Source organism: Apostichopus japonicus, chromosome 7, assembly GCF_037975245.1.
Source record: "Apostichopus japonicus isolate 1M-3 chromosome 7, ASM3797524v1, whole genome shotgun sequence".
Classification (NCBI taxonomy): Eukaryota; Metazoa; Echinodermata; class Holothuroidea; order Aspidochirotida; family Stichopodidae; genus Apostichopus; species Apostichopus japonicus.
Genome location: NC_092567.1, coordinates 14,582,721 through 14,610,502, shown reverse-complemented (window position 1 = coordinate 14,610,502; position 27,782 = coordinate 14,582,721). Strand labels below are relative to the sequence as shown.

The following is a 27,782-nucleotide window of genomic DNA, read 5'->3' as shown; positions in this document are numbered from 1 at the left end:
GCGGCACATTGGTCAGAACCGATCCAATCTCACTCTAAACTTTTCCTTGACACAGTACACAGGAATGTGTACAGACTTTGCGTAGGGCTGTGACTCAAAAAAAATTGCTCAAATATCTGAACAACATATTATGAAGAAAACAGATTTAGGGAATTCTTGAACGTTTTAACTCTTTAAATGCTTGCTAACTTGCAACTTCACCGAGAAATTTCCATTTAAATCGCTATTTTGCTTTCAGAAATTCGAGCTTTCCTTGCTACAGTGTAGCTTGCTAATGATAGCGTCCCTGCAGCCCCCGAAACGAATTGCTGCGATGACGTCACAGCGCTCTTCGTTCTCCACTGTTCAAAATATATTAGATTTAAGTTGGCGCAAGGTTCCAAAATTCCTCCCCTGAATCATAGGATGAAAAATCCCCAAACTTTTTTTCGTATACCCAATAGACTGCCACTTAAAAAATCCCACTAAAAAGGTCATGCTAAATATATCATTTATTAATATTGAATAGTTCTGTAAGTAAATATATTATTAATATCCAGAAGAAATTTCCCTCCCATCTTCTATATAATTATTCTAAACATTATTACTCACTAAAACCAAGCCACAATTAGAGATAATCTATCATATATTTAGTCCCACGATACCGTAACATAGCGATCAAGACCGAAACTAAACCATAGTCTGGTCCTAACTAGATGCTGCATATATACATACACATTACCAGCAATTAAACCGCTGATAACTGTCTCTGGAAACCGTGCTCAAACTATTTTGAGGAAACTTCATGAGCCATTAATGTGTGTGGGAGTGATGTTTATTCGTGCAGGTGCTGCACAAGCTGAATATCGTTGTATCATGTGAAGGAAGGAAATTCACTGTAGCAAGGGATTTGATGATCATTTTAATAGGACATGCTAGTGGATATATGTATATATAAATATAAATATATATATATATATATATATTTATATATATATATATATATATATATATATATATATATAATATTTTAGGTAAATTTGGTTAAGTCTCTGGTCGTGAGGGCCTTTTCAGATATTGGTTTTTGCTAATTTTGTCCAATCATCATCATCCAATGTTGACATAAATTTGTTATATGATTGGGGTGCACATAATATCAATCATTGCAACGTAAGTCGTCAATGCACAATAAAAATCATCAAAACAAAGAGAATAGCCGAACACACAAGAAGTGAAATGAGGACAGTTGGTAGGTTAGCAGTGCAATCACTCTCTGCAGTCTAGTTGGTTATCTTGTATTCGTCCAAGAGCGAAGGTGTTTGGAAGCAATTGAAAGTTTGTTGCCTCGTCAATATAAGTTAAATATTCACACAAATCAATCACACCGAGTAAAGTCCATCGTCTCGTTTGTACTGCAATCCACGGTCCGTAGATTGTGTCCATGGTTTTGAATTTGTTAAAGGCAAGAGGGAACATTTTAAAACTTTAGAGAGAAAAAAAACGGTAATTTATAGTCTAAAGGAATCAAGAAGACTTGAAGTGAGCAATACTTTAGCTCACCAGCTTATATTCATAGCAACTTTAGCCGTGATTGATTGTTATATGCCTGGTAGGCTAGGTACCTCCACTATCAAAGTAAGGGGTAGGGGAGGGGGGAGGGGTACAGTCCAGGTCTTGTATTGATGTCGCTTTACAAGAAAAAACCAACTCTTTCAGTACTGGAGATGCTTGTGCCACACAAATACTGATTCAAGCTAACACAAATAGTCTGTTGTCCCCGAATAGTTGATTACAGGCAAAAGTTGGTTCTTCTAAAACTTGAGATATAAATTTGACCAGGCTGAACATGTTTTTGAATTTCTGTAAACAGAGATTGAATTTAAGATGATTCGACTCTAGAGGCATCTAATCAGCGATGATCAGTCCTACGTCCATATTATTCCTCTCGGGACTCGACATGATGTCGCAAAATCTGAATCGAAACAAAATGGCTTAAGTCTGTCAAAATGGATCTGTAGTTTGATTAGTTTTCGCAAGGGAAACCGACAAACAAAATACAATCTTCCGAATACACCAAACGACAATTATAGCAAAGAATTTGCATTTCTCATGGCTGATGAGACTTTCAGTAAGTTTTAAACAGCCTGTAACGCCGGAAAATCCCAGATCCCGACGATCTCGTCAGAATTAAGGCAAAATAGCAGAAGGATAAAAAACAAAGAGGAGACATGGGTTGTCCTTGCTTTGGTTTTATAATAATTCATTCATGAATTAGTCACCACTAGAAATAGCACCATGGCGACGGTGACCACGACCACGACAGAATCTTTAAGTCAAGGCTGATAAGAATGTTAGTGTATTTTCCAGCTTTTTTAAGGCTTTGTAAATAAATGAGTTTAGAAGACAAACACATATAGTGCATCAGAGATGTTATAGTCTACCCTCACATATAACCCCCACAATGAACATACATTGTAATGTTGTGATATATATAACCCTCTATATAGCTTATCATTATGGAACTCAGTTTTGCTACATGTGTTAACAGGTAAACCATTTGTCATCAATGAATGAAACAATTTATTGGTACCCAAGATTCGATTGATCGGTACCGCACATTCGATTGATCGGTACCGCACATTCGATTGATCGATGCCGCACATTCGATTGATCAGAACCGCACATTCGATTGATCAGTACCGCATATTCGATTGATCGATACCAGACATTCGATTGATCAGAACCGCACATTCGATTGATCGATACCGGACATTCGATTGATCGGTACCGGACATTCGATTGATCGGTACCGGACATTCGATTGATCGGTACCGGACATTCGATTGATCGGTACCGGACATTCGATTGATCGGTACCGGACATTCGATTGATCGGTACCGGACATTCGATTGATCGGTACCGGACATTCGATTGATCGGTACCGGACATTCGATTGATCGGTACCGGACATTCGATTGATCGGTACCGGACATTCGATTGATCGGTACCGGACATTCGATTGATCGGTAAGGCACATTCGATTGAATGATTCCAGCATCCACAAGCAGTGTTGAGGCCATCTACAATATAGACAGTTTTAATCGTCTAACATGAATTGCATTCTCAGGATTGGAGAAGGAAAGGTGTTTGAACCTTTTCACTGTGGAATTAGACTGTATATACACGCACGCACTGAGAGAATTGCCAGAGATACATGTAATGCCACGGAATATGATGTTTGTACACTGCACATGGCTATAAGTGGCAGAATAAACATGGACTAGCTGTTTTATGGTTGTTCCATGGGGCGGGCGAGGGGGGGGGGGAGAGATTATAGGTAACATGGACTAGCTGTTGTACGGATGTGCCATGGGGAGGGGGGAGAGGGGGAGAGATTATAGGTAACATTAGTTGTATATATTCTGTATAGAAATATTGCCTGATTGTTGGCGTCGAGCCATTCGGCTAAGGATTAGATGTTTTGGGATTACCTCTATCACTTGGTTTAACAACAGTGATCTAATTGGAAGTATGAGGGATACATTTCCATTAGACTTTGTCCCTCCCTTCTCCCCCGCCCCCACCCCCTCCCCCACCCCACCCCTCATCTCTTAAGACAAAGGTAAAGGTAATTAGAGATAAGTGGAATAGTGTTTGTTGGTCAGATATTAAAGGGGACTGTGGGAGGTATTCATAGAGGGTATTATGCAGAGCGGAAGTTTAATGTGGGTCCCCCTCCCCTGCCCCCACCCTTTCAATACCCTATTTTGGCTTTGTCACATGACAGGAATAATAGAATATCTAGGAATCCAGTTATCTGTAATAAATATTTGTAATTATACGTTAATATTTATGATTAATAATCCGTTAATATGTTATGTTTTATTTATACTTGAACGGTCCATTAATTGCATAAAACTAAAACAGGAAATCATTAATTGTTTGATTGCATACAAAATGACTAACAAGCACAATTGCTTCACTTAGTGTCCAGTTTTCCTCTTTTCTCATGCCTTATGAGTCACTAGATAAACACATTATAAAGCAATAATTATCGAACATAAATGATAAATTTCAAAGTCAGATAAAAAGTTTCATTCTGTAATCAAAACAAAACAGTTGTAGATTTTTTATGAAGAAGGGAAGAGGTACATTAGCGAACTCATAAAGTCTGGCATGAATGATCTATATAATGGGAAGGACATTTCAGTCTATACACAGTAAACATTAAATATCCAAATGTAATGCTTTTAAAAGAAAGAAAAAACACAACTCCTGGTCATTAGGAAAAAGGTTTACAAATGGTAGAATTAGGTTTGTGTACTATTTATGGTATAAGATGTTTTAACTTTTTCTATGAAAACTCTTTATATGCATACTGTCCCTACTTATTGAAATGTAATTCAAGCTTTTAATAATATGTGTTAAATTTGAACAATGAAGGAAGGCCAATCCGAAATTGAAAGTGCCACCATAACGCATCAATGAGCTTCTTAAAGTTTGACTATGTGTAGACATAGGTAGTAAGTATTGACATGTCATAATCATAAAAAAATATATATATTATATGAAAATAAAGAGGATATGTCATAATAAGAGAGAATAGAGAGATATACTTGACAGCAGTTTAATAATGTTTCGTTACCTATTCCAGGTTCTTGAGATATTGTAGCGTTGAAAAAAAATTTATGTTGGATGGTCGTTCATTACTTCAAGGCATTTTATTTATTATTTATCTACGAGCAAAGACATCATCGTCGTTTGAGTCAAGAAGGTTTTTATTCAAAGAAGAAGATTAATATTCTCTAGAAAAAAATAAGAATTGCATAGTTTGTCGACAGAAGATGGAGCTAAACTTATCCAATTGCATAATATTTGAGATGAAAATCAATAAGAGGATTTACAGGAGGTATTATAGACAGAGGAGGAAGCTTTATGAAGGATACAAGTGATGCTATGGCGTCAAAGACTACCAAACCTGAAACTGTCTGTGTTGCCCGTACGAGAGAAACGTCCAGTTATATCTGGCAAAACCGAGTGACATTAAAAACATGAAAAAAAGTCTTGTAAGGAAGAGGGTAATAATAATGTAATATAATTGTTACATTTTGTGCCAGTTGAATAAACTTTGAAAATGATAAGTTGTGATTTTTTTTTTTGAGGGGGGGGGGTAGGATTTGTTGATGGGTGGTGCTTGGAGCTTATGTATTTGATAGACCTATGTACTTTTTTTTTGAAAGTATTTATCAGCCTAAAGTAGCTGCGAGGTGAGGTGATCCAGAAATGTCAAGTAAGACTTAAAGGAATGCCTATCACACTTGAATTAATAACTTCTTTTTTAGCCATCCTCGCTCTAGACTCGAGAGAGTACAGCAGAGAACCTGTGAAGGTAACATACATACAACCTACAGTGTTAATGAAAGACACATTCACAACCTCTGTATAACAGCAATGGCCTGATCAATGCAGGTCCTGCAATAGAACAGAATGAAGGGAATTTTTCCAATGGTTCAAGACGTGGAGTTCAATGTCTTGTTTTGTTCTTCCTGAAACGGATTTCGGGAATGTTAGTTGATCATCGTTACGTGAATAAATAAACGTACCCGTTAGTAGAAAGATCTGCGTTTTCACAGGGAGATCTCATCTGGTTTTACTTTCAGTATATATCCTGTTTATGCGAAAATAGTGCTTGGAATATGCAAATTATGATTATGATCAATTACAAATATAAAGTATTGACGTAACAGAAATCAGCAAACAAGAAATCAGAAAACAAAGCTGTAAAGAGAGGCCTTAATTATCCGACCCCAACGTACCGATCGGTGATATTGGAGAGGAAGGAAGGAAGGAAGGGGGGATGGAGGGACGTTTGAGGAAAGGGGATGAGTGTGATCACTAAAAATGGTCTATGTAGGAGAGGAGTTAGGTAGATTGGAAGGTGACATGGTAGGGTGTTGAGGTATAATACTCGATGACCAATTTACCACTGAGTAGAAATGGCCAGAAACAAAATGCTCAGCAGGGATTTAAAATTAAATTAGCAATATATACTTGGGGAATTATGTGAAGAAGAGCATAATTTATACGCTATCAAAATTATCATATTTGACGGAAAATAATTCAGCAAATCCTGTATAGTCCTACCGGGCGTAACAATAAACAGAAGTTTGTAACACATGGCCCTCGCAGAGAGAGTTTGAAAGACTTTGATCTTCCCATGGAGGTAAAAACAGACTGTTTTTACCTCCATGGTCTTCCAGACAAGGATTTTCAAATCGGCCGTTTATTTCTATGTTTCTGAGTAAAATGTGACTTTCATGGAGAACATTCAAGTATGTCCTTCTCTATTTGACTGTGATGTATCTACCTTTTAAAAGTAATAAAATATGTCCTTGATCATGAGAGACAGTTTGGTAGGCACAGAGAAGAATTATGAATACGTCAAAACTTGAAGCAGCGTAACATTAATGACTCTGTGAAGAATCGGAGTCGTGTATGCATTATTCATCAATGTAAGAGGCATCGCCTCATCATACATCGGAAAGGTGCGGAGGGGATGGGGGTGGGCTGGATGTCTCCTTTGCTTTGGATAAATATAAATATGACCGATAAATGATTTATCTGGAACTTGTACTTTTGTCTGAAAGTCTAATATAAATCTTTTATGAAAAAAGTCATCTTTTAGGATTGGTTATGGAAGCATTTATATTCATCCAGATTGTCATAGATAATTTAAGATGAGATCAGGAAAAAAAAACCTAACAGATATTGATTGTGGTGGATTTAAAAATGGGAAAAAAGCAAAAAGGTTGTTGGGGAAACTCTAGTATTGCCTTTTTTGTATGCTTGTGTACTGACTTTCAGTGAACATACAGTAGCTATAAAGAGAATATATTCTGGTGTAAAGTTTTGGTGATTTGAGAATATAAATCAGAGGTGATTTTTTTTTTTTTGTTGCACAATGTAAGATGTGACATTGCATTACTGCCAGTGCATTTTGACTTAGGTGCAGTAGATATATAAGTTGCTAACTTCAAAAGTGGACGTTATATTGCTCAGTGCTAACCAGCGTTCATGCAATAGATTTGGTCTACTTCCCTCGTTCTTCCTCAATGTAAGGCAGAGATAACCATCAAGTCGTTCTTTTCTCAGAGTATTTCGTTTATATCGCCCAATTTTATCGAATGTTCTGTTTTTGTTTGGTAAACCATGCTGTTAAAGTTTAGGCAACCATGTGAGGCAAATCAGGTTGTAAGGTTTAATAGATAAACCATTTAGGCAAATCAGGTTGTTAAGGTTTACTAGATAAACCTTTTTATGCAAATCAGGTTGTTAGGTCTAATAGACGAGCCATATAGATATATCAGGTTGTTAGGCTTTAATAGACGAACCATATAGGCAAATCAAGTTGTTAAGGTTTAATAGATAAACCTTTTTATGCAAATCAGGTTGTTAGGCTTTAATAGACAAACCAGTAAGGTAAATCAGGTTGTTAGGCTTTATAGACAAACCAGTAAGGTAAATCAGGTTGCTAGGCTTTAATAGACAAACCAGTAAGGTTGTTAGGTTCGAAAGATAAAGTGTTCCTGTGTATTTAGAGTAATATGATGCAAATATCGCTAACCACTGTTTACTAAAATGGTCAGTTATTGTCAAATGTCTGTTTTTATGGATGACTATAAATCCATGTATTTGTTGATCTCACAACATTAAACATTAAACCCTAAATTGTAGAATTGTCCTCTCATTCCTTAAATAAAATCAAAAGAATGCAAGAGTCTTGAAAATCTAAAAATAAAATTATCAACAGGTTTAGAAAGCTGTTATTGCTTTCTATATTGTCACAAAGATTTGCTTGTCATAATTGTAGTCAACATCTGGTAATATATATGAAATCACCCATATTTTGTAGGAGACATAATTGTTAACTTCCAGAGTAGAAATATCTGTAGTCTTAGCCTCAACCATCCTTCCACCCCCCCCCCTTCCCTCTTTTCTTACTCTTTATTGTCTGCAAGTAACTGTTTTAGGTTGTGATGAATCAATGGCGAACATTAGGGCGACCGCTCTTTGAATCACCATTGACTATTCCTACTCGGCCATCCCCCCATGAAAACCCTTTTTTTTTTCTTCTTCTTCGGTGTGTTTTTTTCAGTTTTGTGACAGCTTTGATTTCACTTACTCCGTCAATAATTTACCGAACCTCTCCAAGTGACGGATGTCAACGAGGAGACGTTCGTGTCTCAATCTCGCTCCTGCGATAAAGAAATGGCACAAAGTAAAGATATTGGATACCCATGGACTTGTCATAGCATGGGGCCTTAGGATGGGTATATTCATATATTAAGATGCATGCAACCTCATGAGTCTGCCATCGTTGTTTGGCCATCTCACGAACGCCACGATCCCGGCTCCGACACGACGACGTAGTCGTGGAGATTATAGCCGTGCTATCAAACAAAACAAGAAATTTGCTCATCGGAGTTACTACCCCTCTCCTTCCAATGGGAGTTCAAACCTTTAAACCTGTTAAGAAATGTTGCAATCAGCTGTTGAAATTTCAGGAGATACTTGAGACCCATTTCTGTCAATCGCGAAGTCTTTAACGTCGTCATAGTCACCCTTTAGGCCATCAGCCAGTAAAGTCAGTCGTGCCAGTACCCAACGGTTATGCTCATTTGATGTTCCCCAGGTACTTTTGTTGCCTGTTAGCCTGCGTTTAACATTGCTCTAAATTCAGCCAACGGAATTACACTAGCTTCTGAAAATTCCATGGGAAATCATTAACGTTAATTGCAGTGTTTTTTTTATCACCCCCCCTCCACATCATCTCCAGGGTAGTCTAGCTGAGCAACTTGCTGGACCCCTCCAAAACAGAAACTTTATTTATAATGTAACACTTGTAAGAGGACTGCCGTAAATGACTCTTGTGTTTAACAGACAGTAATTTAAGGGGGACGAGAAACAGATGGAATGTGGAGTGATTCAGTCTATGAGAGAGGTTTCTAGCCCGGCATTTCTAGGCACAGACAGGAATCACTTTACATCTATAACAGGGATATAAAAATCATTCAGAATGCTGAATATACTTTTAATAATGATATCTGATATTCTGATAAAATGGGTAATTGTAGGGTACCTGTAATGTTTTCATTTGGGTTTTTAGCTCAATCTGTTTACCAAGCCAATGGGGAAGCTTTCAACTACTGTGGCAAAACATCTAACTGTGTCCACTTCTTCAGCAGCTCGAAAGGCAACTGTCCACAGAATGTTTCATTAATATCGATCAATGGTGATCAATATTAATGTATATGAATCATGTCAAAGTTTATCTGGAGTCAAGGAAGGTCTAAGTAAAACTTGATTCAATTCATGTTTTTTATTTATTTATTTTTTATCTGAAACTGGGTGAAAATGGTTGTTAGGGGTAAGCAAAGGTACAAGGTACAAGAAGTCAAAGGTCATTTAAGGTTACAATGTGTTAAATGTGAAATATTTTCCAAACTGGTCTTCTTCATAGGTGGTTTACACTAAGCTTGACCGAAGTGGTAACATTCATAAGTTAAGTTGGTAGTGTTGTAAAGAAGAAGTGCATACGAATGAAAAGTCAAAGGTCATGTGAAGTTCTAGAGGCCAAAGGCAGAATGATTCAAACCTGCTTCTTTCCTTGAGGCTTGCTCCGATTCCTAGCACCTTTTTCTCAAGGCAAACATTTCCGAACGTTTTGATTACTGCTAATAGGCAGCCTATGCAATCAACTTAACCTGTATGGGTGTGTGTGTGTGTATGTATGTCCTAACATGTAAATATGATAACTTAAGAATCGGGAATGTTGGGGTATATCATACCTGGCATTAGGCTCACTCACAAAAAGCAAAAAAGTCTGTTGGTTTTGGTTGGTTCACAGGTCATTTGAGGTCAGCAAAGTTCAAAATGTGCAATGTCAAAAGCTCTGTATATCAAGAATGGGCAGTTGGAAAAATTTTATGGTAGTATCAAAGGTTAGGCTTTAATGTGATTTGTAACAGATTTTCAGTTGGTGGAGGTCAGTGATCATCAGAGGTTCGATACAGGCTAAATCCCTGGAAAATTTTTTTTAACTTAATATCTCAAGAAGGGAATGTTGACCGAGGTGTCGTATGATTTATACTTCAAGAACGGTAAAAGTTGAATGCTAGTAAGGTAACTATAAAGCTGATAAGCCAAATCATTATGTTAGGTATACCCAGTCCTGTTAACGTATAAGACGCCAAAATCAATGTGTAACATTGTGTTGAGAAAATTCAGCATCATGGAAGGAGGGGACAAGGGAGGGGGGGGGGACATTCTGGTCTGAAGAATTATGGCCTTCTAAGCCTCTTTTACAATCTATGTTTAGCTAGTGTTATTTGTCTCGTGTGTTCACTGGATTTGATTCCGTACCAACGAATTCACCATGAAATGATCAGTGGTACAAAACTGTTTTCTTGCCTGATTTCATGTTCGTATAGCGAGTGTCACAGATTGAGCTACAACATGTACACCACGTGCATGTGTTCTAGTTTGTTTTCTAAATGTTTAGATATTTTAGAATAGTTTTCAAAATGTCTGGATATGGTTCTGAAGTTAGGCATGATACCAGCCGATTAATTGTAGGTCATATTGATTAGAGTTATCGGCATTCTAACGCCATTATTTTATAAATGTGTAAAAGTAAGTTGGCCTGACGTTTCGATCCTAGCAGGATCTTCTTCAGAGGCCAAATGACAAGTAACAGTTACAGAAGGGACAAAAACACGCACAGAATACAGACAGGTTAATGAGCATGGTGAACACAAAGAGATGGATGTAAGGGAATTAGTAGACAAGGGATGGAGAGAAGAAAGAAACATTATTATTTTATAAACTCTGATACTTCTGTCCGAAAATACTAGGCTTCTTGGCTTCCTTACCTGATCAACTGCAGGAAGCAAGCAAAAGATGAATATGAACAACCACCTGTTCCTGGATGAAAGTTGTATTTTAAATTTATGGTGATTTGAGACTATAAATAACTAGTCTACCTTTTGATACATTGATTCGAATTGGGATTCTATGGAACCCACTGAGTGCTAACAGTGCTGTCAACTCTGGTGATAAACCACACCGAGAGCCTTTCTTTCACGTTGAACGAGGAAACGTTTTTCAATTTTTTTTTTCGATTTTGTGCCAACATTTAAATAATCAATCCAGGTAGAAATTTTCTTGATTAGACTTATTCATATCCATATCTGTTTTTGACAATAGACAGGTGATTTGTCTTTGTGGTTATACGCTGTGTCTTTTCTTAAATTATCAAATGGGTCACACGTGAATTCTGGCTTTTCGCCATCAAAAGTACAGTCGAGCGTAAATGGTTTTGTTTGCTTTTTCATTAGTTCCACAATTAACATTTTTTTTTGTTTTAAAGTTCTTTCAAGAAATTTCTTTGGCGTTAAATAATTACTTGAGGTAGCACATATCTAGCGCCCTCTATGTGGTGCATATTGACCCAACTCTGTATTGGGTAGCAAAGATATAAAGCATAACATTCTATGCCAGAATCAAGTATGTAAATGACATTTAAACAACTGTGTAATGAATGAATTAATCATAAAGTAATAAGATTAATATATATTTGAGGGATATTAAATTTCATAGTTCATTTTCTACTTGTCTCCGCAGTCCGAATTAATGAATTGTATGAATGAATTGATCATATAAGTAATAAAATTAAAATATTTTGGAGGGATATTAAATTTCATAGTTCACATTTTCTTCTTGTCTCCGCAGCCCGAATTAATGAATTGAATGAATGAATTGATCATAAAGTAATAAAATTAAAATATTTTGGAGGGACATTAAATTTCATAGTTCACATTTTCTTCTTGCCTCCGCAGTCCGAATTAATGAATTGAATGAATGAATTGATCATAAAGTAATAAAATTAAAATATTTTGGAGGGATATTAAATTTCATAGTTCACATTTTCTTCTTGTCTCCGCAGCCCAAATTAATGAATTGAATGAATGAATTGATCATAAAGTAATAAAATTAAAATATTTTGGAGGGATATTAAATTTCATATTTCACATTTTCTTCTTGTCTCCGCAGTCCGAATTAATGAATTGAATGAATTGCATGAATTAATCATTAATAATAAAATTAATATATTTTGGAGGGATATATTAAATTTCATAGTTCACATTTTCTTTTCTTCGCAGCCCGAATTAACAGATTTTCTCACCGGTAAACGGAAACGGAGAGATCTAGACGATAGTCCAGTGTCTGACAGTACTTTCGTAGAAGATGCTATTAACGGTAAGGTCACATGCAGACTTTTTTCTCATGGGAGCAATTTATACAGCAAGTTTACCGATACGGGAACATGTATCAGAAAATGTCGTCTTCACGTAGTGATATGTTATTATGAGGGCTCCTCTGGAAAGCAGTGCTTTTGCACTGAGCAGGACTACCCTCATTAAAGATGACAATCATAAAAAAAAAACATAATAAAATGATTCCATTAAATTGTGATGAATCTGTCATTGAGACATTTCATTATATTTGCATCCAAGCCCAAACAAGCACTTGTAAAATGTATAAACAAATGTTGGTGATATTTGCAGATGAAAGGTTGAATCAATACATTAATGAGCTGGATTGTTAATGAGAGAAGAAAATTCATAGCTGCAAAATCTATTGCTGGTATTGCATGAATGATTACGATCTTCTTGGCTCTAAAATTCTGCCAAACTTTTTTCCTGACTTGTATTGATTAAACAGAGCACAGCCCTCTATTTAGCCAGATGTGTTCATACTGTTCTTTATTTGGCCTTTACAGGAAGGCTCATGAGTCCTGGCATTAAAACCTTTCATATGGGGATAGCATATCAACCTTTGGCAAAGGGAAATGTATTAAATCCAGTAGTGGGAGCATGGCCCACTTGTCTCACTTCAAGAAAAAACATTTGCCCTTCATAAATCATCAATTTCTTAAATTACTAGCAGAAGTGTTGGCGTCTTTTTCTGAGATTTTTCATCATTGAAGCTCCGGTTTGATAAATATATGCTATCCACATTCTGAACTTTTTTTTCACAACCTCTGTTCTTTCAGAGATAACATGAAATAAATGTAAGGAAATTACTAAAGTAAATTATAAATTTGCTAGCCAAGGATGAGGTAGATACTATTGATCGGTTGCTATGGCAATGGCACACAGACATAGTCTGGCATGTATATTAAGTTTCTTTAATTTGGCCATCCATCTCTACTTCTTTGAAGGCCACTTACAATAGTACATGAGACCCTGTTTGTGTTGTGTGTTGTTTTTTTCTCTAAAAATTTTAATGGTATATTCATTGATAATTTCTGAGTGAAGATATGTTAACCGACTGCTTGCATTTGGTAGAACCCTTTATCTGCGTAAAATCCAATAAAGGAATATATCCCTTTCTAGTATAAAGCAAATTCTGCCCTCAAGAAAATTAAGCTTTTTACTCAACTTGCAACATGAAAAAAAAAAAAAGAGTCTTGTTTCATAACAGTCTTTTCCATGTTTCCAGCTTGGTTTTTCAATGGTGTGGAATCTTGCTAAATCTCTTCAATGTTTTTTTTAATTTGCCTTCAACCTTACTCAGTTTCGCCAACAACAAAAAAAAAGAGAAAAAAAATGCCCGGATAAAATGATTTCTCGGAGGTCGAACCTACGGCGCTGCGAGCCGCATTATCTGCTCTTCATATATATTACACACGTGCCTAGTTTTGTGTATCCTTCAAAACGCATATCAATGATAACTCTGCGTCATTTCTTTACGATCGAAATCATATCAAATCCGGCGAGAATTACGGGATGTGTCGTCAAGGTTGGTTCTGTAATCAGAGCAACGGGAGGGTGCTTCAAGAAAGTAAGCAATGCACGCTAGACTCTCTTCCTCCGTCCCTAGATTAGGTGTTTGACCTTGGGCTGGACATCTCATGGCCGCTCCGTAAGTGCGTCGGTCTCCCGTTAACAATTTGTTAATGCAACCTGCTTTTGAAAAGCAAGGTTGTCATGTTTTCTTGCTGATGAAGTCGTTTGCCGAGATCCCTTTCAAAGTATATACGTATGCGCATCGCGAGGAGAATTCACGTCGAAAGACATAGATAGATGGAGAGAGAGTGCGTAGTATATATGCTTAATTAAACTTAGCAATACCTTCAGCCATCAAAAAAAAAGTGTGTTTTTTTAAGAGCGCCGTCGTGATGGGTTGACATGCAACTGTAGCGAAAAACTGTAACCTTGAATCGGGTTTGCCTTGGTTTCCAACCAATCGGCTGACGTCAGAAATCCAATGCCAAGGGCATGCAGTTGCTAAGAAGAGGTACCACGAATCACAGAGTACTACAGAATAACAATAAGTTATTGTGTTAAAACTGCAGGGTATTATTTTTCTGCAGCATTCATCGCAAATCAAATATTCATAAAAAAAATCTTGGTGGCATGATTGAAGGCAAAAATTAGTTGCTCACTGTATCAGAATGTAAACCACAATCTTTGAAAACTAATTATTTAGCTGAGAAATAATGACTAACATGGTTATAGTCAAATTTATTAATTAAATTCCAAACGTGTGCTAGCTTTATAGAGAAGCGTGTAATTGAATAACATTGGAGTTTTGGTTTACCTTTTACCTTTATGCTGTCACTAGCAATATAATGCACCATGTGTATCAGTGAAGACTGCATGGCCATTGTCAACAATGCTGATATGTTGTGCAGTGCCCCTAACTAAATATGATCAGAGCTAAGCATATTTTTGGCAACTCTTTAACATCACCATCCAAGTTCTTAAAACTTTCTTGATTGAAAAAAATATGGACTGGACATGTTATGGGAGCTTTGTTTACAGTGAAGCTAAAAAAATGTGTATTAAAGAAGAGGTTTTTGTCCCCTCCCCCATCCACCCCCTCCCCTGAAACAAACTAACTTTATAATTGATGAGTGGATCTGATATTAAAACAGTTTTTTAGATATGGACCACATTTTAGTTTGATATGATGGTGACAGAAGATTTGTACTAATTTTCACAATAGTTTATCAATAAGGTGAAGGAGAGATTATTGACAATGTTCAAAAATTATCACAAATCCTCTGTTCACCTTAGTGAATACATTTTTTCATATAGAAACTGGTCTTAGTAAACTTGCTTCATTACACTATCATCTCCCCAATCGCCAGTGAGAGCTTATCTTCAGGGAATTCTTCAGTAAAACACTACATTTGAGACTTGGAAAAACATTTAAAAGTTACTCTCTTCAATTAAGCAGCTGGATTGGATTAATTAATAGACAGGAGAGGGAAGATGAATAATGACACTATTAAATATATCAAGGATATTTTGTATCCAGACCCAGCGTTAATGAAACAAAAGGAACATAAGACCAAACATTTACATCTTTATAAACAAGGTGGTTGCCTTTCATAACCTTATTTTTCTGCAGGTTTACACAGTCACTAAAAAGTCACTTGATCGAGGAGTGTTCTGTATAATCATACATATATATATATATATATATATATATATATACATCTTTCCCGCTTTTTCTTTGTTCCAAAAATCTGCAATTAGCTTAATTAGTTGCTGTAATAGGTTTGTATGTGAATCATACATTCAAAGTACATTATACTATAGGGAAGTAGTTTCCCCCCCCCCCCCCGGTTTGAGTACAAGAAGAGCTCCCCCTCAGTTTGAGTACAAGTAGAGCTCCCTCGGTTTGAGTACAAGTAGAACTCGCCTCGGTTTGAGTACAAGTAGATCTCCCCTCAGTTTGAGTACAAGTAGAACTCCCCCTCAGTTTGATTACAAGTAGAACTCCCCTCTGTTTGAGTAGAAATAGAACTCCCTCGGTTTGAGTACAAGTAGAGCTTGATATATGGTTTTACCACTGCTAATTGTAAAACATCGAAGTCTTTAATATGACCCAAATATTGGCATTATTTTCATGAAAATCTCTAATTTTATATGTATTCACCTTGAAGTTTAGAAACCAGAAACAAAGGCAATGTAAAATGTTTCACCTCTTAATGGCTCTATGACATTATCACACAGTTGCAAAGTGGCAGCCTCCTGACACAGGATCTTTAAACCATAATATCTCCTAAATGGATTATGATTTTTTTTTCTCACCTTTGTGGAGACGTTGTACATCACACGCTCGACGGCTGCGGTTACCTTTATTCGACGACGAATCCGCTGAGAAAAGTAAAGATTGTATCTAGCATTCCTTCTAAACATGGTTAGATTAATTGTTACGATTGCATAATTCTCTCTTGAATACACTTCACAGTGTCTTACACTGTGAAATGTTATAAACAGAGCAGCAGTTTTTTTTTGCCCCGGGGAATTCCACTATTCCTGACAGTCACAGATTGTCAGTGACAATTTCATACCTATTTATGCACTTTGTCTTTCAACAAAGAATTACTTGTCCATAACTTAATTTCATGTAAGGGTATTGTCAGGTTTCTAGGAGAGGAGTTGTTTTTCTTACCCTGGGCTATTGGCTGGATTTTCTCTGTCAGCTTGGACCCTTAAATCTGCTGAGTCTAAAATTGACTGATTTGAAGGGAAGAGATGGAATACTTTATAGGTGAAATCAGTCGCCGGGTGAAAGTTATGGCTTTATCTTCAAATTTGAATTAGTGGAGGCACCTACGATTTAATCTGCACGGTTTGTCAAATCAAACTCGATTATATTAAAAATGAGTTCCAGAAAAAGGAAAATAGGAAACTGTTGTAGGTATGATATCAAACCGAGAGGTCTGTGAATTTGTTATCTATGCCGCCACAAGATAAAATAACAGTAATTGTTATAAATTTGTGGCTCCAGGTAGATTGCATATTACTGTGTTGGATGACGGCTGGATGGGCGACTAATGGTAAGAGGTTTGCACTACAGCGGTGTATGCACAATCATAACAACGAACAGTCTGACACACAGACAGACAGACACTGCAGTTGTATTAGTACAGCGGTGTATGCACAATCATAACAACGAACAGTCTGACACACAGACAGACAGACAGACACTGCAGTTGTATTAGTACAGCGGGGTATGCACAATCATGACAACGAACAGTCTGACACACAGACAGACAGACACTGCAGTTGTATTAGTACAGCGGTGTATGCACAATCATAACAACGAACAGTCTGACACACAGACAGACAGACAGACACTGCAGTTGTATTAGTACAGCGGTGTATGCACAATCATAACAACGAACAGTCTGACACACAGACAGACAGACACTGCAGTTGTATTAGTACAGCGGTGTATGCACAATCATAACAACGAACAGTCTGACACACAGACAGACAGACGGACACTGCAGTTGCATTAGTACAGCGGGGTATGCACAGTCATGACAACGAACAGTCTGACACACAGACAGACAGACACTGCAGTTGTATTAGTACAGCGGTGTATGCACAATCATAACAACGAACAGTCTGACACACAGACAGACAGACACTGCAGTTGTATTAGTACAGCGGTGTATGCACAATCATAACAACGAACAGTCTGACACACAGACAGACACTGCAGTTGTATTAGTACAGCTATCTAACAATGAATAAAGAGGAAACCTAAAACAAAGTGACTAAACACTGTTTTTTTGTTTATTTATTTATTCATGAAAAAATTCTGTGTGGTATTTTTCTTGTGGGGGGGGGGGGGGGAGGTTTGCAATAACCTACTGTGCTTGCTCACTTACCTGGCTCCTCACCACAGATACAACTTATAGCCAATTTCTTTACTGTAGATTCAGTTGGTTTCATTCCCAATGGGTACAGATGATCTACTCAGTGGATAGGTGTACTGTCAGATTCAGAGACTCTTTTCAGCTTTGTGCACCAAGAACTGTGCATGCATACAGTAATGAGGAAGGCCAACAACGACATTTAGAGTCTGCATCTCATAGAAAACCTCCTGTTAGAAACAGGTGGAGAAGTACAATATTGTCACCCAACCCATCCACCCAAGCACCCCCCCCCACACCTCCCTAAAGCCTCCCTTCTTTGAACGAAAGGAAATTTTTTACAAAGTAAAACTATAAAGAGAATTACACAGTTTGACCTACATTCCTTAGTACAATTAGGCAAAGCGAGTTCGGAAAAAGGGTTTCCAGTTGTTCGTACAAATATGTGTCTTTTCTGATCTTTTCCTATTAAAGCTAGTTGAAGTGTCACATGGATTTTGGGGCACACCATATTCCCTTTTGCAACCCCACCCTGCCCTCACCCCTTCTCTCCTGCTCCCCACACCTTGCACCTTAATTATTTCAACACCATCTTATCATGTACTATTTTACAGAGACTACTTTTTATCAAACCTTAAGATCATAGTTAAACCTTCATGATTAAACCTTATAAGTTTATAATTACCTTAAGTTTTGTACTGGCAACTACAAACCATAGGTTGAGTCCTCAGCAGGTAAAAGTTATAAAAAGTTTGGAATGTCATGTGTAGTAGCCAAGTCATGTTAGCTTTTATACATATTTAATGAGTGCCATCCCTTGAAAAGTAAGCCCTGTGAATCACCTAGAAGTTTTATGTTCCATGATTTACTGCATAACTGAAAGAGTTTTCCAAGCCAAAAGCTGCACCCCAAAATATGTCCAGAACAATTTTCTTGTTTTTCCTTTTTCTGCTCAGAAAAAATAGGACACCAATATATTGATTGTCTATAGTTTCTTGGTAGTTTTTGATAAATTGTCCCATTCAAATTAGAGAGATAGTTTCTGAAGAGTGAGTGAGGGCTATGGGTGCCATGTTTCTCAAGTGACTGTCTCTGTTGTGGACGGTCATGGGATTAAGGGGGCGGGTCTTTAAGTCTCGAAGAATCGATCCTGACGAAAACCACTTCATTTTAACACTCAGGAGCTAATCATTTGCATGACGTCATACCTGTGTATGTACTAAAGAACCGGTCTCAAGTTTCCTCTAGTGTATGTATTTAGGCCAAGACTACTTCTACTGCTAGTGTCTGCCAATTGTAGAGTCTGGACCATATATGCTGCTGGGATGGTCTCATGTCCATCTGTGCCACTTTCGTCCTCAATGTTTAATAAAAAAGGTACATCACCGTGGCAACCATCAACCCGATCGACGACGGAGTTGCGAAAAGAACACTGAACTCAATAACATTGTACGGAGAGAGATTGGATGTAATCGATGACAATATCGGTCTGAGTCACAGATCTAAACAGATCTGAAAATATGACTTTATAGAACTCATCAAGTAGAGGGTAGGAGGGGGTGGGGTGGGTGATCAAGAGGGTACATGTATTTATTTTTTTTTACCTTGCTTTGAATATTACTTAATGGATTGTTGAGTATAGCATGCCACTTTCCTTTTTGTCTATGTTTTTTGAATAAAAAGTTTGAAAAAGAAAACAATTTGTCAATTAGTCAACTAGTCATTATGATATTTATAACCCTTAAATTCTGAGACAGACAAAGCCTTTCGTTGATTAACATATAATGATATAATATATAATATAATAATATAATAATAATTGATTATTATTGTTATTTTGATTATTATTATACATACACTTGCAATAAATAGCTCAGCATTGTTTCTGAGGATGGTACAAAGTTCACTTTCTAGATCTGTACACAATGAAATGTCGATTTCATGTCATTTTTGCATGAAAGTATTTAACACCTATAAAGACAAGGGTGATGAAATCCTTCCTAACCCTTTCCTCCCCCCATTCCCTTCCTCTTCCCCCCCTTTTTCCCTTCCCTCTCCCATAAAAAGGCAGAATGTCAAATCACTTTAAAATAATGACTAAGACTGACCAGCAATGCCCGTATTTTTTTCATGGCAGGGTAAAGATTCGTGATTTCAACATATACATAGTCCTCTCTCTGTACAAATAATTACCACCATTCCCCGGTCACTCACTTAACATACTACCCCTTTACATATAATGTTCTTGGGTTTCTTCTGAAGATGGGCCCTGTGGCTTGTTGTAAACTTATCTAGATGCGGTGGTATAATGCATTCTTTTACTTTCATGATGATGGGCGTTTTTACATACCTGTTTATTCTGCTCTCGTCCTCGTGTTATCCCTCGAGGTTTCCAATAACTGATATACGACTCACTCGAGACCTAATCAATTGATTATATTTGTATCGCTGAATCCTCAACCGGTGCTTCGATTTCAATTAAGATGCATTGTGGGTAAAAGAAAGCCGTGCCTCCGACTCGAAACGGACAAAGGGAGACACTAATTTTAGGTCAGGCCCGTGATTAGCAAACTGCCATACAATCTCTACCGTCATTCGAAGTTTTGCCTCACTCATCCTGGTTCGTCTGTGTCGATAGGAGATATTAAAATACATTTTGCAGACGAGGAAATATTACGTAGTTTAGTACTCTAGACTGTTATACGTCGTACGAGTTTGTCTGAGCTGAACTCTGGGTACAGGACAATGGCATTTCCATGGCGATATGTAATATCCCCTCCTCTCCTCACGTTTATTTGTGATGTATCAATAATAAGAAATAGGTGTTATTTGTCTTAATGGCATGTCAAGATTAGAGAACAGTGTTTCAAAGTACCCTTACTTATTCATAACCAATATTAGACGTATGGGGAAAGATTTCATTTTGCCGTCTGGACAAATTCGAGACCGTATTGCCATTAATTTAACCATTTAACGGAAAGAGAAAAAGAATTTAGAAACTTCCCTCCCGGAGTCCCGGACAAACTTGGATGAATCTCAAAGAAGGAAGTTTGATTGCTGCAGGAAAGGGCTCAGGTAGCAAGTATGTTAGTATTTGAGAAAGCTACATATTAATAGGAAAATGGAATGTCCACAATTGTGACAATATTATATATGGAGGGAGAGATGGAGGGGAGGGGAGGGGAGGGGAGTGGGAAGGGGGTGGGAGGGGTTGAGGAGGGCAGAGCATAAAATTTGCTACACTGCAGTTTTAGTGCATTCCAGTATAGTTTATAAATAGGAAGCTTAGGAGTGTAAACTTCAAAAGAAAAAACATGCATCCAAAATTTAAGAAAGTGACGTCATTGTTACTTATAATACAATTTTAAGAAAATGCTAAATAAGCAACTTAGGTTGAAAGAGTGTGAATAAATTATAACCAAGGTTCTAATACTCAAGACTACCGTACAAAATGCTTCCCCAAAAGGGACTGAGGGCGGCATTGAAGAACTTGGCATCCATAGACTCCGGATGTGTGACCTGATAATTCGCGGATGGCATTGCAAGGGTCCTACCTGTACCGCGTAAGATCTGTCACAGGGGTTCTACTCATAATGCACAAGTTTGGCAATGTAATATAGAGTGTGAGTAGTCGATGGTTGATGTTGCTTTACTTGGTGAACTTAAAAAGAAGTTAGTTAACTTGAGAAGAAGTACTTCCCTTCCCCAGCAGTTACCGAAAACATGCAGTGAAATTAAACATAGAAATCTCTTCTTGGTATAGAAACTTGAGAATAGCTTCCTGGATTGAGTTTTCCTTGATTTGAGTCTAGGTAACATATCTTCATCCTTTAGGTGTATCTGACCAATTAAACCACATTTGATATTTTATGCGATTGCACAACCCGAGCTGTTATCCAGAGTTCAAATTACGTCTGGATAGAAACGATGAGTTGCAATTTTAAAGCGAGCGTGACTGTAGAGAAAGAGGTTAACTATGGTTTTAACCTCTTGACCTGTTTGTGTGTTCATTATGATGAGGAGGAAGACCTACTCCAAACCAAAGGGTAGCGTAATTGCAAGTGAAGCTAAAGCAACCTTTGGTTTGGACCTGTTTGTGTGTTCATCATCATTGAAGAAAGATGTTAACCAACTCAAAGATACAGGGTAGTTTCACGTACATGGATTAAAGTAGCAAGGTACGGGGTAGTTTCACGTACATGGATTAAAGTAGCAAGGTACGGGGTAGTTTCATGTATATAGATTAAAGCAGCAATATACGGGATAGTTCCATGTACATGGATTAAAGCAGCTCAAGGTACGGGTAGTTTCATGTACATGGATTAAAGCAGCAAGGTACGGGGTAGTTTTATGTACATGGATTAAAGCAGGAAGCTATGGGGTAGTTTCATGTACATGGATTAAAGCAGCAAGGTACGGGGTAGTTTTATGTACATGGATTAAAGCAGGAAGCTATGGGGTAGTTTCATGTACATGGATTAAAGCAGCAAGGTACCGGGTAGCTTTATGTACATGGATTAAAGCAGGAAGCTATGGGGTAGTTTCATGTACATGGATTAAAGCAGCAAGGTACGTGGTAGTTTTATGTACATGGATTAAAGCAGCAAGGTACCGGGTAGCTTTATGTACATGGATTAAAGCAGGAAGCTATGGGGTAGTTTCATGTACATGGATTAAAGTAGGAATATATACAGGGTAGTACAGGGAAGGGTGTTACTCCGTTATTTGTAACTTTAGTACTTGGTTTCATGAAATTTTTCTCAGAAAGTTAGAAGCCAGAATAGGAAGAAGTGAAACAGAGATTTATGATTTGATTTTGATTTAGTGATGCTGCTCGTTATGAATAATCCATGAAACGCAGGTTATTACCTTGATTTGGTCAATTTGATTTTTAATAATGAAGTTAGTGTTATTTTTGAATGTCGATGGGTAGTAATGTGTAACGGTGTCCAGCAACAGAATGTCGAGTATTGGATAGATTTGTTAGTGAATTCATGAAGTTGTATTTAGTGAAGTACAGATGTGGGAGGGAGGGCATCCCATATTGATTGATTGTAATTTTATTCTGATCAATACTCAGCAGCTATTGGTAAAATTGTTGACCAGACACGCAAAACTGCTCTAAGTGTATGCGTGTATGTATGTATGTATTTTAGATCCTCCTTCAAGCAGGAACTGGTGAAGAAGCCATCATTGACTTATCAAAGCCGCAAGCTGACCGAAGTCAGTCTCTCAGATTCATATTTAACGTCCATGATTATGAATTGTCAATTGTCAGCAACTCTGTAACTGGACGAAATACATTAATCTTGGAGTGGCTCGAACTCGGGACCTTATAATTGAAAGGCCCTTGCGTAAACCACTGAGCTAACACTCCTAGAGTAGTGATGGAAAGATGTGTAGAATATAAAATGTAATAACTGAACTTTTGTGGCAACATGTCATCTCACCTTCTTGTGGTTCTCTTTTGTAGGTATGGATGGAAGAGAATTATGGAGTTCAGTCGTTTCGGAAGCTTTGGCCATTTACATCAAAAGGATAGTCACCTTCTGTAAACAAATACCAGGTGAGTCTACAATTCAGCATGCTGGAAAGCTTTTTCCCTAATTCGCTGATCTCCAGTCACACCTTAATAATTATAATGTGATCCCTCCCCCCCTCCCCCGCCCCTCCTTCTCTTATACCAAAAAGAAATATAGCAATAAATCCACCCTTCTGATATGGGAAAAGATATGTAACTGGAGAGATTGGACTACTGATGGTGGGGGGAACCCAATGATAACTGTTAACCATAACCTGTCTGCCTCTGCACCTCCCCTCACTCATTTCCCAGAGCCCCAAACCCCCACACCCCACGAAAACACCACACTCACTTGGTATATGCTAGTATGAGATGGTGATGTGAAAACACTACCACTGACTTTGAGGAAGTGCCTTTCGAGGCAGGACTATTGGGTTGTTTGTGTACATGTGCCGTTATGTGAGTGTGCGTGTATGTGTGTATGATTCTGCTACAGTCCTATCAATGGGAATCCATCTTTCATAATGGTAAGAGTTTCTTTTGCATTTGATAGATAGGACCCTCATTTGTTACATCACCTGTTTGAAGTGTCTGTCATGTACTGATTACATATAAATAGCTTTCATAATTATTGCAAAGGTGTTTCATACTCTGTAATATTCACACTTATAGCAGGTCAAGGGCTCTTAAAATATCTCTAGTGACTTTCTATAAGGTGTTGTCACAGTGGTTGTCACGTACGGTAGGAAAAATCTAATGGTCGTTGTTAGGTCTAGCTGATGGCAGCAGGTAAGTATTCCTTAAGTCCAGCGAGGTTGAAACTACAAAACAACATTAGTACTGGAACACTAGTATTTAATATTATTAAGAAGAAATATTTAGAGTTTTACTTTAAACTTGAGAGCCATAAGTTGAATAGCTTGTTCATTTGGTTTCTTGTCTGTCTGTTGGTTTGTTTATTTGTTTGTTCTGACATTCTCATCAGCTGACTTACTGATTTAAACCTGTTTATTGTTCTTTTTTCTTGAATTATCTCATAAGCTAATACCCAATTTCCTCTTTTATCCTTTGCTGCTTTGTTTACTTGTTGATACGTTTGTTTGTTCTGCTCGGCACATCTCATAAACGGAAACGCATGTCTCCTTTGCACCGTTCCCTGTTTTTGTTTACTTGTTAACTTGTTTACTTTTTAACTTGTCTGTGTTTGGAGCCATTATTCAGATATCCAGCCTCACTCTCCCTTTTCTTTCTGCCTTTCTGTCTGTTTTACTTCATTCCTTTTGTCTTGACAAATTACTAGATCGAAATACCGATCTTGCCTAATCATCTATTTCTGTCCGCTCGTTGTCTGTTTTGTTTCAAAACATATTTAAGATCTAACATATTTCATTGACGTATATTTTTTCCTTTCTGTTTCAGGCTTTACAGCCCTTAGCCAACATGACCAAATGATTTTAGTTAAAGCGGGTTTCTTTGAAATACTGACCGTGCAGGACACAGTAGAACTAGTTCTTTATAATGCCTTTCTTCTCGACAAGGGGCTGAAAATATCGAAAGGTGTCATGCAGAAATTTATGCCGCCCGAACTGCAGCTAGCCCTGTTTCAGTTTGCAGACCGTCTCCACGGCAGACTAAAATTAAATTCTACGGAGCTGGCCCTCCTATCTGCAGTTGTGTTATTTTCAGATGGTAAGAGGGGTTTTTTTTCATGTAGGGAGAGGGGGAGGGGAGTAGAGGGAGGGGGGAAGGGGGAGGGGGAGGATGTATGTATCTTTGAATGCTGAAAGATATTTGCGAAATTCTTTCGAAATGCTTATAAAAACTTCAATTTTGTAATTATGCTTTCATAACGGTGACGAAAAAATTCGTTCGACAAATTTGTATTCAGTTCAGTTGAGGCTAAAATGTTTAGTTGCAGATTTCCGTTTAGCTGAACCTTTGCACATTTGAAGACCTCTACAATAAATTGTTATTGCCAGTTCCCCAGACACTTAGCGGAGATGTATTCTCCTGTTACAACAGTTGAAAACAAAACTAGAAGAAGAGCTCTCTGTGAATAGTTCGTAGCAGGGAATTCCTGTAAAGAATCTGTAGATTTCTAACAAATGTTGAATCACCTGAAAAAATAACACAAACAAAATCTGCTTGTGTCTCGTAAGTAATCTCAACCAAAACAGTTCAATTTCTTTTGCACCATCCCTTGGTCTACTTTGTATTTAATGTTTTTTTCATCTATTTTTCACAGACCGGGAAAATTTGAACGACCAAGAAGCAGTAGCTAAGACACAGACCAAGTTCTTACACGCGCTCCGTATGCAGTTATTGAAAAATCATCGCAAGGACCCGCTCATGTTCGCCAAAGTCCTGTTAACGTTACCCATCCTACGCACAGTGGACGATCTTCATAATCAATTCATCATGCAACTTAAGATCGGTGTCGGAGAGTCCAACACTCTCCCGATGCCCCAGCTGTACAAAGAGGTCTACGATCTACCGTCAAAGGCTGCCCAGGGGCGAGCCGAACACAATAACCACCAACAGAACGGTGTCAACAAGGTGGCCACCACGTCCTCCTCGTGTTTAAAAGCGAAAGAAGAAGTGAAAGAGTATTCATCTTGTCAGAGGGGAAACACCTCTGCCTTGCCGGCATCATCTGCCCCCCACAACCACGGGACCTCTTCCTCCTCCTCCTCCTCATCTTCGTCGACCTCTATGTATTTTCCGACTGATCTGTCGTTTGTTCCCAACGCTGGACCCCATTCAACCAGCTTTGAACACCCACCAGTCCACGATATGGGGAGCTTCAGGCACCACCATCCGGGTGTGAGCATGGGTATGGGCGGGTACCGACCTAGCACCTCGTCGGGACCGTGTAAGCAAGGGATGCCATTTGGGATGCCTTACAAACACAACTCACATAGCGGTGCGTTCAGGCACCAAATGTCTTCGGAAGAGAACCACGTCTGTAACCACATGAATTCATCGTCGGGGTCATTACACCATCCAGTGGAATCCTGGAGTTCGGATGTTGAACGAGACTTTCATATCTTAAGTCGCAACATTAAAAAGGAACCAGATTATGACACCCCTTGTATTTAGGGGGGGAGTACCCCTTGATGGCTTCAGCTTTACCTGGGTAATTCCTGGCAGTTTTGCCTTGAGCGGTTAGCCGATGAAGATGAAGGTACATGAGATGTACGGAAACGCACCGTCTCCTAGCGCGATGTCGCCTGCATCCATCGCGATGCAGGCCCGAGAATAGAATCCTCGAACGAAGAGGCGCGAGCTGGAGACACAGAGGAGATCTTCATATTTCGAGTGAAAACTCAGGAATGTGATGTCATGAGTTTCGGAAACATTCAGGACTCCTCCAGCAAGGGTTACTAAGACCGGACCAGACCAGCAAAAGAAGAATTCAAACCTTTGGCTGTGCATGTGTGGTTAGAAGAGTCACAATTAGTATCTACAAGAGCATGACTGGAATGACCTCAACCATGCCCCCCTCATCTTCCAGGTTAAGATGTGTTTCTGTTATCTATTCGTCTAAAACTATCTCAATTAGTGGTCTACATCTGGCCTCATAAATGAATGAGAAAAGTATCAACAGCCCTGACTCTTGTATGCAAATTAGGCTATTTCAGAATACATGTGCTATGAATGTACGGTTGGATAAAGCTACGTGTTGTCTGTTACGAACAGGAAGAAAACTTTTAACATCTGCTAAATATGACGGTAATGCTATTTCTATTCTAACTTATTTAATGTCACGAGAATTGAAGCTGTAGATCCACCCATCTGCTTTAAAGACCAGACACTTAACCCCTCCCCCTCCCCAAAAAAGAAACTAACCCCTTCCCCCTCCCTTATTAACCGTCCCCTTTTCCCAATTAAACAAAGAAAGGAAATTAGATAACAACTGAAATATTAAGAAAGTAAATGTGAAGAGAATTGAACGTATTGCAATTAAGAGAAAAGAACTAAACATTGAAACAGCTGGTTTTTTAGTTTTTTTATAATACTTAGTTTTCTCTGTAAATTTACCTTTTTTCTTTATTTTGATTAACGACACCTTCTACGAAACCCTGTTTGTTGATTTTTTTTTTGTTTGGTTTTATCAAAAATGTTGTTTTTTGTAAGTTGAAAGTAATAATATCACATTGTTTTTCCTCGGTTTTTTTTTTAATAGGAACGTGCTTGCTCCTTCCCTGCTGCTATAAATTAATTGTGATATCTTTGATAGATTTACATAAATCATTCTTTTTATTATTATTATGACAATACAAAAACAGGAACATCAAAAACGAAGAAAAAACAGATAAAAAAGTTCCAAGCTGACAAATTGACAGTATGCATTTCAAAGTAATCATTTTCATATCAACTCAAAAAAATGAAACTCATAACGATGTTGTTTAATTATAATTAAGTGTGCACAAAAATAAAGACAGGAAGGTGGGGGTAAGGGGAGGGGGGGGTTGAAGTGCCCCCAAATATCTCTGAAGGAAAAGGGGGAAAAAACAATGATTATTTGATATATCTGCA

General features: G+C 37.9%; 1 protein-coding gene across 3 annotated transcripts in view; it reads left to right on the top strand.

Moving 5' to 3' along the window:
* LOC139969418 (peroxisome proliferator-activated receptor gamma-like) overlaps positions 1-26,706 on the top strand; it is a 231,189-nt gene extending 204,483 nt beyond the window's left edge. For all 3 annotated transcript variants that reach the window (XM_071974363.1, XM_071974364.1, XM_071974365.1), the window contains exons 6-9: positions 12,201-12,297; positions 23,196-23,288; positions 24,663-24,932; positions 25,489-26,706. In XM_071974363.1, coding sequence (XP_071830464.1) covers positions 12,201-12,297; positions 23,196-23,288; positions 24,663-24,932; positions 25,489-26,342 — 1,314 coding nt within the window. In that variant the 3' untranslated portion in view covers positions 26,343-26,706. The remainder of the gene's footprint in view (positions 1-12,200; positions 12,298-23,195; positions 23,289-24,662; positions 24,933-25,488) is intronic.
* The last annotated feature ends 1,076 nt before the right edge of the window (positions 26,707-27,782 follow it).